The sequence below is a fragment of the Geospiza fortis genome, unplaced genomic scaffold (assembly GCF_000277835.1).
Source record: "Geospiza fortis unplaced genomic scaffold, GeoFor_1.0 scaffold173, whole genome shotgun sequence".
Classification (NCBI taxonomy): Eukaryota; Metazoa; Chordata; class Aves; order Passeriformes; family Thraupidae; genus Geospiza; species Geospiza fortis.
The window spans coordinates 5526650-5541369 of NW_005054334.1; the positions used below are offsets into that span (position 1 = coordinate 5526650).

General features: G+C 36.9%; 1 protein-coding gene across 2 annotated transcripts in view; it reads right to left on the reverse strand.

Annotated features, from left to right (window-relative positions):
- TTC26 (tetratricopeptide repeat domain 26) overlaps positions 1-14720 on the reverse strand; it is a 46583-nt gene that overhangs the window by 15163 nt on the left and 16700 nt on the right. For both annotated transcript variants that reach the window (XM_031057797.1, XM_031057796.1), the window contains exons 5-11: positions 14324-14469; positions 12918-13089; positions 12447-12521; positions 11135-11237; positions 8035-8090; positions 6185-6238; positions 5700-5763 (exon numbers count right to left, since the gene is read on the reverse strand). In XM_031057797.1, coding sequence (XP_030913657.1) covers positions 5700-5763; positions 6185-6238; positions 8035-8090; positions 11135-11237; positions 12447-12521; positions 12918-13089; positions 14324-14469 — 670 coding nt within the window. The remainder of the gene's footprint in view (positions 1-5699; positions 5764-6184; positions 6239-8034; positions 8091-11134; positions 11238-12446; positions 12522-12917; positions 13090-14323; positions 14470-14720) is intronic.

The window sequence follows — 14720 nt, forward strand, 5'->3', positions numbered from 1 at the left end:
CTTATCATTCAGTTCTCCAACCTTGGAAGATTATTTGGTTATTTATGAAGTGTTCACTTGGGAGCAGAAACTGGCCTGTATATTTATCTGTCCTTTTTTACATGCAGGTATAGTTTTCATGACAAATATTTGCCTTTACCAGACAATAACAGAAACAATTTTATAAAAAAGAGCCAAGAAACATTGATTAACAAGACTAGAGATAAGTCAAAAATTCCCCTTTTCTCTGAAATTCGATTTCTGAAGTTCATAAAATCACAATTTATTTTGAAAAAAAATTTTAAAAATGCAAAATATCTAAAAAAGATTAAAACGGAGGATGCATTTTTAGTAAAAATCAATCACAGTAACAAAATATTAGAAACACAATATTTCCATAAATGATTAAAATGTTTCTAAGTTTTAGTATTTATTCTTATGTCTGCATTTGGCAGAAAGTTTTATTATCCCAGCACACCATCCTCCATATATTTTACTGAAAGATTCTGTTTAAAAAACCAAACAAGTAAAACATCTGTATATCTCATACAACTCAGCAATGAACACTACCTAGTGACAGAAAAACTAGAATTTTCTAATTCACCCCATGTGGCTCATGCAGAAAGAAGAAAAATTTGCCACTTGAAAAAATTACTTAGGGTGAACTAAGAGAACCTTAAAGAAAAAACTGCATGAAGTTAAGAAGAAATGTTTCATTTCTCTCACCCAACATCAAATATGCCTGAGTTGGTCCTAAAAGAAGATCACTGAAAACAAATGGGGTGCTCTTTTTCATTATACTTGCACTCGTTTTGGGTAGTTTGTAAGACTTATGCTAAGCACCAGAAACACTGCATTTATTGGGAATATTAATTTGTTTTCACTGATGTTCCTCTTGCCCCATTTCCTCCTCAAAAGAAATCTGATCTGTTTAATGTCCCATCCAGTTGAGACCCTAGTAGAAGAGAATGAGAACTAGCTATAAAAATCTACTTATATCCTCCTTCATAATGTCATTTCATGTCATTAGAATTAAGAATTTTTATCAAGCCTAAAAAAAACCCGAGCTGCTGTTCGGGTGTTATGTCTGCTGCTAGAGAATGAATATTGACTCCTACACTCTAAGTGCTGCTTGGATGCTTTTTAGTTTTTGTTTTCTCTGTCCCCTGTTGAAGTGCACAACATCCAACATGAGATAAAACATGTACATTTAATGGAAATGACTTGCACATTAACTCAGTTTATTCCATGTTCCTTGAACCTCCAAGGCAGAGATCTAATTAAAAAAAGCAAAGAGCTTAATTGATGACTACAAATGACTTCACAAATAAATGACACTGTGTTCTTCCTAAACTCCTGTTGCTGCTTTTGTTAATGTAGTCAATGGGATTTCTACAGTTAACAAATGCAAGTCAGAAAAAATATTCCACATCTTAATTTTAACCCATTATTTCTTGATAACCCACATTAAAAGAAGAAGCCTTGAAGACTGTTGCAGTTTAACCCCAGCTGGCAACACTAAGTACCACTCAGTTGCTTGTTCATTCCATCCTCCCCCACTAAAAAAAAGTAAAGCTTGTGGGTTGACACAAGAATGTGTCAATTATTTCAATATTTATAATTGAAATAAAATATGATTATTATTAATAATAATAGTAATAACAGTAATGAAAAGGGGACAGAGAGACAGAGAGAGAGAGAGAGAGAGAGGAATAACACTCAGGAGAAACAAATGACCCAGAATACAATTGGTCACCACCAACCCAGGCCTTCCCCAGAGCACAGTAAGCCCCTCCTAGCCCTGGTTCATGTACTGGGCATGGTGTTCCATCGTATGAAATAATCCTTCGGCTCATTCAGATCAGATGTCCTGGCCATGCTCCCTCCCAACTTCTCATGCAGCTCCTCACTGGCAGAGCATGGGTGACTGGAAAGTCCTTGACTTTGCAACAACTAAAATATCACTGTGTTATTAACATGATTCTCATACTACATTCAACATGCAGCACTCTACCATTCCCTAAGAAGAAATTTAACTCTATCCCAGGCTAAACTGGAACATAGTCCCAGTCGTAAGCAAAGACTTAGCAGAGGATTTCTTCACTCTAGCAAAAACAACCTGCTTCTGTATTATAAATCTGCAAAGCAGCTAAGCAACTTGATAAAGACCTTAAAGGTCCTTGGAAGGACTAGCTGGATGGGAAGTGCTGAAGCATGATGTACACACTTGAACAGCATGGCCAGCTACTTAGGAAAAGCTCAAGTATAAAAACAGCAAGTATTCTGTTCTCTGTCCCAATCCAGCAAAACAAATGACCACAAATATTCAACATGGTGGCTAATATGCTTAGCTACCTAAAAACATAAAACCTATTATATTGGATCCAAGGTCTGTCGAGTTCAGAGTTTGCTGGGTGAGAATATGCAGCTATAGAAAGAAGATATTCTAATTTCACATATAATACGTACTGTGGTATGTAATGGCACTTCTGCTGAAGTGCTCCTAGCTTTCAACAATTTGAGGACTTCTTAATCACTGCTGAAAAATTTGTGTTAAACAGCCAATGGCCTTTTCATCGACAACTTTTTTTATACATTCAGGTTCTCACAAGTTTCTCTATCAAATAAGTTGTGTTATGTGAAAAAGTAATTAATGCTGTTTATTTTGTCTTAAGTGATAATTTATGTCAATGCTCTTTGATTTTTGTATCGTACAGTAAGTAATTCCTCTCTATTCCTCTTTTCCTTGTCATTTATGAGGTACGTAATCAAACTCAGTCATTATTTTTCGGCCCATGTATTCTGCTTTACTTAATCTCTCCTTTTCTCCTACTTCAAGAATCCATCTCCTTTCTTTGATCATCCTTGCTGTATTTACTGTATCCTTTCTTGATCTACCATTTTTTAAAGAAATGTAAGAACCAGAACTGTAGACAGTATTCAAGGAAAAGAATCACACTGTATACAATGACAGTAATTATTTTTGTTTTCTCTTTCCTCATCAATTCTCAAGATCCTCTTCAACTTTTCTGATAATTTTTCCTAAATTTAATTTGCATATTATTACCCAGTCTTGTATAGTCTTTCACATCTTTCATCATTGCGGAAGCTTTTATTTGTACTACTGTGGGTAATTTTATACCGTTGGCAAACCTAGTCATGTCATTATTTGTCTCCTATAGCTCATTAATTATGAATACAAGCCTTTTCTTTAGAGAAACAGAAGGTTCTTTCAAGTGTTCAAATCAGGTGCATTTTATCCTTTTCACTGCTACTTCCCTATAAATTTTCTAATTTTCTGCTACAAATGAGAAAGGTTATTATGTAGCTTCTCTTCTTAGGATTAGTACTGTGGACATTTTTTGAGGTATTTTTTAACACACGGATTTTGAATTTGATTATACTCAAATGACTGTAGTGCAATTGTAATTTCATAATAAAATTTTAACTCAAGTGCTATGTAATTCAATATTGGTCCAGAGTTACCTGTTCACTTGTTCTTTTTCTAAGAAAGATAGAAACAAAAAGTTCATGCTGTTTATTATGCCATGTAATTGCATTTATTAGGTCAATATGGGCAGAACAAGTCTCCAACTATGATTTATCTTTCTATATAAAATCTGTAATCTGTTTAATATGGAACTCACTGTTCCTATCCAGGCTGACTGGTGAATAATTTGGCTTCAATATGGTGAATTGCCTATCTAAACATAAAACTGAAAACAATATTATATTACTCACTGATAAAGAAAATATATTTATTTTGAGAGAAGTTTTCTATAATATTTAGAACCATTTTTCCACTGGCATAACCTTTTATCTATATTTATGTATGTTTATTTATGTACAACCTATGTTTATTTAATGTACAATCCCTATTGTACATTAAATCCCATCCCACAGACATTAAATACATTAATATCCTATGTTACCTTCCTCCTATCACATAAAAAAAAATTTAGTTTTTAGCTTCCTCTTTTAAAATCAGGCACTCCACTTTATCCAACTTCTTTAAAACACTTAAATACTTGGACTTCATGTGCTTGGTTTTTTGTTATATCTTACCTAAACAGAGCTGTTTGCCCCTTCTATTTCCTATGTACAGTTTGATGACCTCCATCTGTTATTCATTTGAGGTTAAACAAAACCCCTCATGCTATTTTACCTTTAAAGGAATTGCCCTGAATTGTGTGCTTTTCTCTACGGCAGTTTCCTCCCACAAACTTTTAAGAAGATGCCAAAACAGTTCTTACATGGAAGTACCACAAGGGTCAGATGCTCACAGTATTGATGCTTCCTTTTACCTCTGATTGGAACCAATCCTTCTCATAGGTTTGTTTTTTCAAGTAATCCACCTTCCTGAGTGTACTACATTTCTACTGCCATTCCCCCTGCCATTGCAAGGTTGAGGTCTCAGCCTCTCTATCTTTAATTTTCATATGAGTTTAAAAGTATTTCACAGTAAAACTCAGACTTTTGGCTTCCTAACAATTTCAATTTTGGGCTATATGTTCACAAGAAATCCTTCTCTGACTATCTTTGCCCTGCATATCTCTGTATTATTTTTGTCCATTTGTGCGCTGGTCACTCATCGCACCCGCATGACTGTTACAGGCATGAGGATGTTCCCACTAACCAAGTCCTCCACTGCCATAGTTCATATTGTTTCTTCTGTTTTCTGGGATCCCAACTCTAAAGAGATAGCTTCTATGCAAAAGGAATGAGTTAGGGAAATCTCATCTATGGAACCACTTCCAGCCTTCCAACATGAAATTCTCTGATGCATGACCTCAATAGTACCAGGGCTGCAAGGGGAACAGAATAGAACGGTTCAAAAGTATTTCTGAGTATTTCTTTCATCAGTGATGCCACTCTGTCTCTGGAGCTCCTTCTCTTTAGTCACCATGGACACAGGAGACAGCACTCACTCTCTGAGGACCATGAGCTGTCTGCACCATAAACATGCACAAGTTACCCACCTAAAGAAACACTACTAAGTGACAATGCCTACAAAGGAAACTGGTAAGCCCCATTTAGTCTGTATTTCTATGTTACAACTACTGACTTCTTTTCATTTGGGAATTTTGGTTTTGGCAAAGAGAAGGGAAAAGAAGAACTTGGTTTGGCCTATTATTGAGTAAGTAAAACTAAATATTGAAACTATACTGATTTTGGGGCATGGTGGTGGGTGGGTTATAATGCCTTTTTTTCTCTCTTATTTGAGCAAGAAGTTAGTTCCAGAGCTTCCATTTATCCCTGTAGCCAAAGTCCTCTTTACATTTTTATGGCCCTCAGTTTCAGAGTACACTCCATGCTAGGACTCTATGTACTCGACAGGCATTCATTAGTGGTCCTAGATTTGTACCTGTACCTCTGCTTGTGAGGTTTCAGCTGCTCACTTCATCTAATTAATTAGGCTGGTGTCTTCTGTTTTTCTAATGTGATTATTAGGCAAAGGCAAGCTGCCACAGAGTCTCTCACAAAGACTTGCGGTTTGCAGTCCAGTCTCTTCTCCAGAGGAAGTCATACAGTAAGGTTTGGAATTGAGACTTCTAATTTAAACTTTCAAATATGTTTTAGACCTTTTGAAACTCATCCTATAGAAAAAAAAGCCTAGCAACATCCCTGCTAACAGTCAGCAGTTAGACACAGATATGATGGTATACACTTGGATATTTTAAGATTCCTTACTTAATGGAAAAAGAACATTTCAAACATACCACATTCACTGGCTGATTCCCCTACCAACTGGAAGAACTGTTGAGCAATTTTCAGATGATCTCTCTGGAAGAAGAATAAAAAAGAAATCCAAGATGAGTTACAGGGTTGATACTACAATACACAGTGAAAATATGGTCTGAGGAATACTTAGGGAGCAACTATCAAATAAACCAGAGCTGAAGCAAAAAGAGAAAAGGTAAATGTGCCATTCTATGTGTCTAGATAAAGAAGAACACCATACAAAGCAAACAGGGATTTTGGAAATAGAATAGAGAAATCAAATTCATCTTGATTTACTATCGAGACCAGCAACAGAAATTTGCATTTCACTCTTCCTGGACTGATTATTGTACAGGAGGTTAAGACACAGAGATCCTGCAATCTAAATAAGAAATGACTGCCTCTTTCACTCCATTCCATTTTCTACAGATCTGTTCACATTGTGTTGTTGGAGAAGCTGGAGAACCTCATGGGCTTTACTCACCGAGCCCATTTCTTGTCCAAGTGCTGCATTTACCACCCCTTTAAGGATGTACTCCTGGAAAAAAAAAGTTTAAAGGGATCAGAGAAGACATGGTGAAGATTTCAGAAGACACATAAAAGCCTACATGTGCATTATTCTTCATTAATTCAACTCTATCACAACTGGGTTTGGTAGGCAGCTGATTAGTGTGGTAGTGCTTAAGCACTGTACTAATTTAGTCCCCCAAAATACATTCTACTTGCTAGGTAGTCCCTTCTACTAAATATGTTAGATGCAAAGGGGGTACTGTGTTTTCTGGTAAGTCTTATGGTCAAAGACAATGTACCAGGAGGAATATGGTAACATTCTTTCATGCCCTCTTCACCATTATATCACCAAGAAGTGCATGATTGTTATACTAGAGCACAGATCCCCTTTCAAATATGCACATTGGTTAACCATAACCACTGACATCCTTGCTGCAAAATTCATAGTGTTTCTCATCAGGACAAATATGTCAAGAGGTTTGTGCTCTGTGGCCATGTTACTCCAGTGAAATTAGGAAAAGAAGTTGAGTACCCTGTAATCGCTAGTAGGAGAAACAACTATAGTTTAATTCTTCTCTGAACAAATTTTTCTCAGTGTGTAACAGACTCTTTTGTCTTATCCAAATCTTATAATTAGGAGTTATATCTATAAACCTGTTTTAGTAGGTACTCCTGATAAACCAGGATGACCCTGTTACAGAGGAAAACACAGAAGAAGAGAGACATCTTTCAAGAGACCAAGAGACCAACGAGAAAATGTAAAGAAATAATCTGAGAGTACTAGCTAGGAAATTAAGAAATCATTTTAGCACACCAACTGTCTTAGAGATGCCAAATTATTATCCTACAGGCATTGTGACAAAGAAGAAATTTGAGAAGTACTCAAGTAGGTTTTACGAGTAGTTTTGCAAGTGCTAGCAGGGAGTTCTTTAAAAGTGTGAGTGAGAAATGGGAAAAAAAAAAGCACAAAGATTCTCATTTCAAAATGTGATCAAGAATTATAGGCCAAGTATATCAGGACAATATTCTATAATAGGAACAATAGCTGCAGAAAACCATTCAAGTAAATTTTGCTATACTGAAAAGTGTAAAGCGACATCAGAAGACACTCCTCACTACTCAGCACAGAATCACCGGATCTGTGTTTCTGAGGTTTTCCTTTTCCCTCCCTCCCTCCTTCCCTCCCTCTCTCCATCTAATTCCTTACATAGACTCATGAAAGGTCCCTTTTATGCCCAGCTATGTGACCTTTGGAAAATAAACAGCCAAGAGGAATAAATCAGAGACTAAAGATGCTGGAACAGCAACAGAAGAAAATTACAGTGGCAGCCAAGGGACACTGTAGTTTTCACTCATGGCAGCCAAAGTGTGATGGGATTAGCAAATACCATTTATTAAAACTGTTTAATCTAATCTAGCTCATTTTAATTGAAATGGCTTCAGGACAGACTATATGAGCATCTGAGTTAGCAAATCTGAGGGATGAAAGCCACACCAGGCAGACAACCAGCTATAGTTGTAAGGGGGCTTTTACCTATGCAGTAATGGTCCATTTCCCAAAATCAAGGTTGCACACAACAGAGCTGTATTCTTATCTGAATGCAGGTGGTACAGTAATAAACAGGCTAAAGTATTCATATAGGCACATATATAATACTTTATGCATGCACACTGAATTTGTTGATGATGAACGGCTGAAAACACAAGAGTTTTAAGAGTGGAAATGGGGCAAGCTGTCCTCAGGATACCAGTTTTTTACGTGGCAGATTTTGTATCAGTTTATAACCTCTGTCTTTATGTGTCATGACACCATTTGCCAATTACCTGTGGAGCTGTAGGTTCCAGGTCCTTAATCAGGTTATAAGCCTCCTGTACATCATCTGAAATGCCAGACATTAGAATGCATGACAACCCATAGCACACTGTATTAGAACAAGTCACTCATCCTCTACAACATTCCCCAATAGTCATAGACTAAGAAATAAACCATTTAGATAGGAGGAGAAAGGTAACTGTAAATCATTGTGAATTTCTATCACAATGGTGATAGTTTTCTAGAACTCAAACAAACACAGAGTGAGTAATAGCTTCTTTATTACTACAGTTTTCCTAGCAGAGATGGTTTGGCCCCTTTGTTCATAATCCAGTGGCTGCCTTCTCAACAGCACAAGGTCAAAATAATAAATCCATCATCTTCCTATACTTGGTTTTCTCATATTTATTTAGCCCACAAAGAGAACAGGGTAACATGATGCTGTAGGAAAACTTCATCTTTTCCTTAGCAATATTTCAGCATCTGTCCAGCAGATCCTAATTAAAAAGGAAAAAGCACTGCTAGTATTGAAGTTTAAATGTGAAGTTTGAAATCTATAAATTACTTCATTTCCACACAAGAATTATATAACTGAATAGATCATAAACTTTCCCTGAATTAAAAAATATGTTGGCACTATGGTTGGCTTTGTAAATCAACCTAGCGAAGATCCTCGGCTACTGGCAAAATTTTGTTAATACAGCATTACACCAACTGCCTGCACAAATAAGCCTTATCAAACAAATTTTTTTTTTTCACTAGAACATACAATCCCAGGCAGCCACTTAAGGCAATATGCACTGGAGCTGCCAGGCTCCCATCCATAACCTCTGCTTTCTTACCTACTCCACTGACTCCCTTGAACAGTTCACATAGTAAGGCAGCATTACCTTTGCTTTTTTTTTTTCCCTTTTTTTTTTAAAATATTTTTGGGTAACTTAACCCCCCCCCCCCCCAAAAAAAAAAAAAAAAAAGACAGCAACCCTTATTTTTATTAATCCACTAAAGACCATCAACACAGAACTATGCTCTTCAGGCTCCAACAGAAGTGACTAGCAAATCTCACGGCAGCAGATTACAGCAGGATACCAGCTGACCTCAAACCCTGTTAGAAGTCACTATTGCTGAAGAGTTGAAAAAACAGGATGCATGTTTGTGCTTCAGTCATTCCAGTCTAGAGCATATATCATCAGCACAATCCTATGTTTATCAGAGACCTTCTCAGTTTTGGAGAGACAGCTGCAGTTATTAGAAGTAAGAATTTCTCACTTTCCTAACCAATGTTGCTACTCTAGCAAGAATTAAAAATGGAAACTTAGCCAAACCAGAAAAGAGATTTTAGTCCAAATTCCCCTTGATCTTTGTCAGTACATGTCATTTGTATATCACAGTAAAGAGAAGAACCTAACTAATGAAAATTACTGCAAGGTTAACAGCATACGAGTGAACAAGACTGATTTTTAACTGATGCATGAGATGCACTTTGTTTCCATGTAAGTAGAACTTAATTTGACACATATGTTATTATCAACAATATCATTGTGCAAGATAATTGGTAGTAGTACCAATATTGCCTACAGTGACACTGGCAACAATAATACTGGATAGAAAGGTGGCTGGGGACAGCAGATATGAATTTACCAATGCCAAAATGTTCTCCAGGTGTGACTGGTTCTGTGAATAAGGAGACAAAGGTTGATGCTGTATACCTTGACTTGAGCAATGTCTTTGAAATGATCCCTCATACAAACTTGAAAGAGAGGACTGGCTAAGTAAAACTATAAGGGGATGGGAAACTGGCTGGACTACCTAAGGACAGTGACCAGTTGTATGAAATCCAACAGGTGGCTAATCAAAGCCCCCAGCAACTGATACTGCTGAATAACTGATTTTTATTAATGATCCAGATGATAGCATAGAGTACTCTGAGCAAGTCTGCAAATGATGAAAGACTGTGAAGAATGCTCCCAGATATGGAGAAGCAGCTCAGTAGGCTGAAAAAATGGGCTGAAAGAAATCTGATGAAGTTCAGTGGAGGCAAAATGCAAGTCTTGCATCTTGCTTGGTTTGAAACATGCCTGAGCAAGCGAACTGGCTAAAAGGCAGTCTGGCAGACAGCGCAGCCTTGCAGCAAAGGAGGCACACTGGATTGTATTAGCATGAATGGAGCCATCACAGCAAGGGAAGGAATTCTTTATTTGGCACTTGTGAGGTTACACATGAGTACTGTGTCCAGGTTTGAGATCCCATGACCCACACAGACTTTGAAATATTGGAGTGAGCCCACCTGAGGGCTACCATGGCAGGAAGAGGGCTGAGAAGAAACTGAGAGAACTGAGTTTTCTTAGCCTTCAGAAGAAAGGATCTCAGGGGAGATGTTACCACTGTCTACAATTAACTGATAAGAGGGTAGATGGAAACAGGTTCCATAGAGTGAGAGAAAGGCAGTGGACGTAAGGTAGAACAGAGAAAGCTCTAACTGGATGCTTGTCTGGACAAGGCTTTATCTAACTGGACCGGCCTTGAATCACACAGCCAGTCAACCCACTGTTGAATAAAAGAACACAATAGGAGAATAGGAATAGCTCTGAAAAACTCAGATATAATTCAAAGAAGCCGGCAAGTACAGGAGAGATACAAATAGAAAATCCTTACCAACTGATTCTGGCTACCTACCTGCATTCTTTAGGAATTGTAAAGTAGATTTTAATGAAATATCTTGTTCACAGTCACTTTGGTTCATATTTTGTTTGTGCTGTATTTACAGAAATGGTTGTCCTTGCCTTTACAGGACATATGCCTACCATTCTCACATATTCAGGCAGAGGAGAGGTCCCCTCACTAGAAACAAATAAACACTACCATCCCCAAAGCCATCTCCTGCAACCCAAAATCTCCAATACTCTGCTGAAGTAGGCTTTTTTGGAGTGCACAGTATTAAAGCCTTCCCTGCAAACCATGGGAACTTTTACTTTGCTATTTTACAGAGGAACAGGAAGTGAAATAAATTACGTTTTACTACAAAGAAAAAATAAGCTTTGAATAACTTGAGATAAGATGAATTAATGTCATGCCTGAAGCTATGAAAGAGCCAGAGGAAGGTGTATTTACCTTGCTGGAGATAGTAAATCACAAGATTCAGTCTTGCCTCAGGAATAACATCAACCAGAGGAGGCAGGACTTGCAAAGCCCCTTCTCCTCCTCGGAAAACTACCTGCAGAGAAAAGCAGCATATTGATAATCATGTATCAGAATCTCTTCTATGATAAGTTAATTCAAGGAAATTAATCCTTTAAGTCCTGCATAAACAGTACTAAAAGGTCAGTGGCTCTGTCATTAGTTTAGTTCCTGCTTTTATATAGCTGTAGAATTATACAGTGTGACAATCTTTACTCTGAAGAATGTATTTAATCTATACGTAAAGATTAACTTATTACAGCTTTTAGCAGCTCAAAAGAGTACTACATTAGATATCAAAGATTTAAAAGAATAACAGAGTCTGAGTGAAGGGAACACATACAAAACTATAAACTGCTTATGATGTTTTCATATGAAAAAATTAGGCTAACAACTCCACATTTATTGACACAGGATTGAGTAACACAGGATCCTAAAATGATCAGGAGCAGTTGGTTATACTCCAGTTTCACATGACAGTTCCTCCAACAAGATCTAATGTACTTATTCAATAAAGCACTGACAAAAATACCAACATACAAAATAAACAACACTAACTTAAAAAAGTCCGGTTTGAAAGCAGTTTTAACTCTTGGAGAAAGAAATGTTAGCTTGTGATGACTGCTCTTGAAAAATGACAAGGCAAGTAACTGCCTGTCATTAAAGATGAGCAATCTACTGTTACCAGTTGTTCAGCAAAATAATAATACCACTGAATGGAAAATTAACCATTAGTTACTCTTAGTGACTCTTTTACTGCAGAACACAAAAGTATTTTGGTTTTATGAGCATCTTTTTTCCTAGAACTCCCTGCTTAGTACTTTTGGGATGAAGGCCATTTTCATGAGATATCTTTATTCCAGTCAAATTGTTCTGGTACTAAATAGAGTTCAGGGTCATCCTGACTTTTTTCTACAGTGTCTTTGTTGAGTGGGCTCCACAAAGTATCTTGCATAGGTACTCTTACACAACACACATTATTTTAATATGCCTTCAAGACTAAAAGCAACAGTACTATTATTTTCTTGACATAGTCTCAAACTGTCAGGGAAAAATTCCAGGAAAAAAAGTAAATACACTTGATAGCACATTCATTATACTGGTAGGATTCCTGGAATGGGACTTATATGGCAGCAGAGACTCAATCAAGTCTGCAATTTCTCAAAATATTCCAATTTATGAATCATAATGAAAAGCTCTGCAAGTGAGTGCAGTTCATATTAAATCCCAGAAATGCATTACTTACCAGATTGTGCTTAATAAGCTCCTTGCCAAACTCAAAAGATGATGAGGCACTGTCTGTCAAGTTTTTGAGCTCTGCCTGGAATTACATACATTCCAAAATTTTAACATAAAACCAAAAAAAGCACAGAAGCCTAAGTGGAGCTTCAAATGAGCTTCAAAGCTGACACCAAAACATCTCCATTAGTGTTGGATGACTAGAAGATTTTGCCTTTTCACTTCTATCTAATTATTTTAGCAATTGGGTAATACATATAAACACAAGACCAAAAGGATAATGGGAAAATGGTTAAGACCACTGGGCACATATGTGGACAGATGGGTTAATGCCAGGGAAACTGAAATAGCTGACATTCCTATAAGAACAGAGTGACAAGGTAAAGGCCATTATCAACACTACTGATTAAGACAAAGGAAAAGAAACATGTATGGAATCTTAAACTAAAGGTGAGTTGAAGGACTGTCCAATAGATACCTCTGCAGCCTTTCCATTGTAGAGTCGGAAATGGTTACAAGCCTTAAGGTTAAGAGCAATGGTGCTGTCAGGAACTTGCTGAAGATAAACAGCTAGCACTTCCTGTGATACATCATAGTAATCCAGTTTGTAATAGCACAGGGCCACATATACATTCAGAGCCAGGTATTCCCTGCAGGAAAGAGGATTAAAGAGAACCTTTAAATCCCACCGGATAGCTTAACATTTCCCCACTACAGCGCATTAAAATCAGTAAATAAAAAGCTCTCACATCTATACATATTTTACAAACACATCAAAACTGGGGCTTCTGAGAAATGCTTAGGGCTTCTCTAGTTTGTCAGCTAGGACACATTCACAGTATTTTTTTCCACAGCAGCTACTGCAGCTTTTAAAAATTACCAACAAAATTTTTGGTTTGCAAGTCTGGGAAATAGTGGCAACTTCATACCAAGGAAATGTGCAGAACATGAGCATCATAATTGGCCTGGCAGAACATGATTTTCTAAGCAATACACTCAAAGACATTTAATGTGCACATAAAAGTTTGTACCAAGTACAATTATTTCAAAAAATCCCTGTCATTATAAGTAGTCAAGCCAGAAGAACTGGACAGAAAGAAGACAACCATTTGTGAAAACTCTAAGTAAAAAGGATAATTGCTATGAAGGTTACTCATTTAGCTTTGAGTGATTATTTCTGCAGGACTTGGAGGTTAAAATATCTTTCCCAAGCATGACATGATACATGCATTATGATGGATTTATCTGAAACATTCAAGAAAAGATAGATCAAAAGACAGCAGTATTCTGGGACAGCAGTTTCTATTTTCTTAAAAATACTTCCAGCCACTTAGGAATTCAATTTGTTCCTTGTTAAATTCTGAACTAAAAATTTGTAGAACATGACAGAAAAACCCATCAACAAGTATCACAGAAGATAAACAGAGACGGAAAGAATTTCAGACTTAAAGGAATGCAAGGAACTCTACATAAAACCCAAGAACTGAACCCTTCTAAGGAAGGCTATGACATAAAGGAGAAGTCAATAATTCAAGCAAAGTCCCAAGATTGGCCATCAAATGGGAAAAAATAAAAAGACAAAACAGGCACATAAGCATATATCATTTCAGAAGGAAAAAGTAACAAAATAAAAAAGACATCAGAATGAATTAACCAACAATTTCACAAAAAGAAAACAAGAGAGAGCAGACTTCTTTTTAAATGTGGGGCTTTCAATAATACTTTGAATGAACAAAATTAAGGAGCTGCAACTGGTGCACATTCTGTGACGAGAAAGGGACATAGCAGTTGTGGGAAATGTCTACTTTCAGAAACCAAGCAACTATTTGGAATTTAAATACCACCAATGACACAGATGCTCCAATAGGGATTAGAGATGCGCACCGGTTGTCCAGCAGAATGCGCTTGTAGATATCAATGGCTTCTTGGTAGTGGGATCGCATGTAGTGGATGGATGCCAGGCTGAGCTGATCTTCTGTAACATCCTGCAGGTTCTGGTGAGAGCTCATCAGTTTCTTTTCATCACTGAACTAAAAAGAGTGGACACATTATCAGAAGAGTTCAACAAAAAAAGCTTTTTAATTAAACAGGTTAGTTTTGTCCTTGCTGGTAAACATCATTAAATATCTGGAAAACTGCTGTTACTTTAAAGTTAATTTGCCCAGTGGAGAAAGACAAACATAAAGAGGCAGATGAGTTCAAACTCAATAAATGTTAGGCTAAAACTAAGCACACATTTTCCTTTAAGGTGTGATTTAGATATAATTACATGTCATGTGCT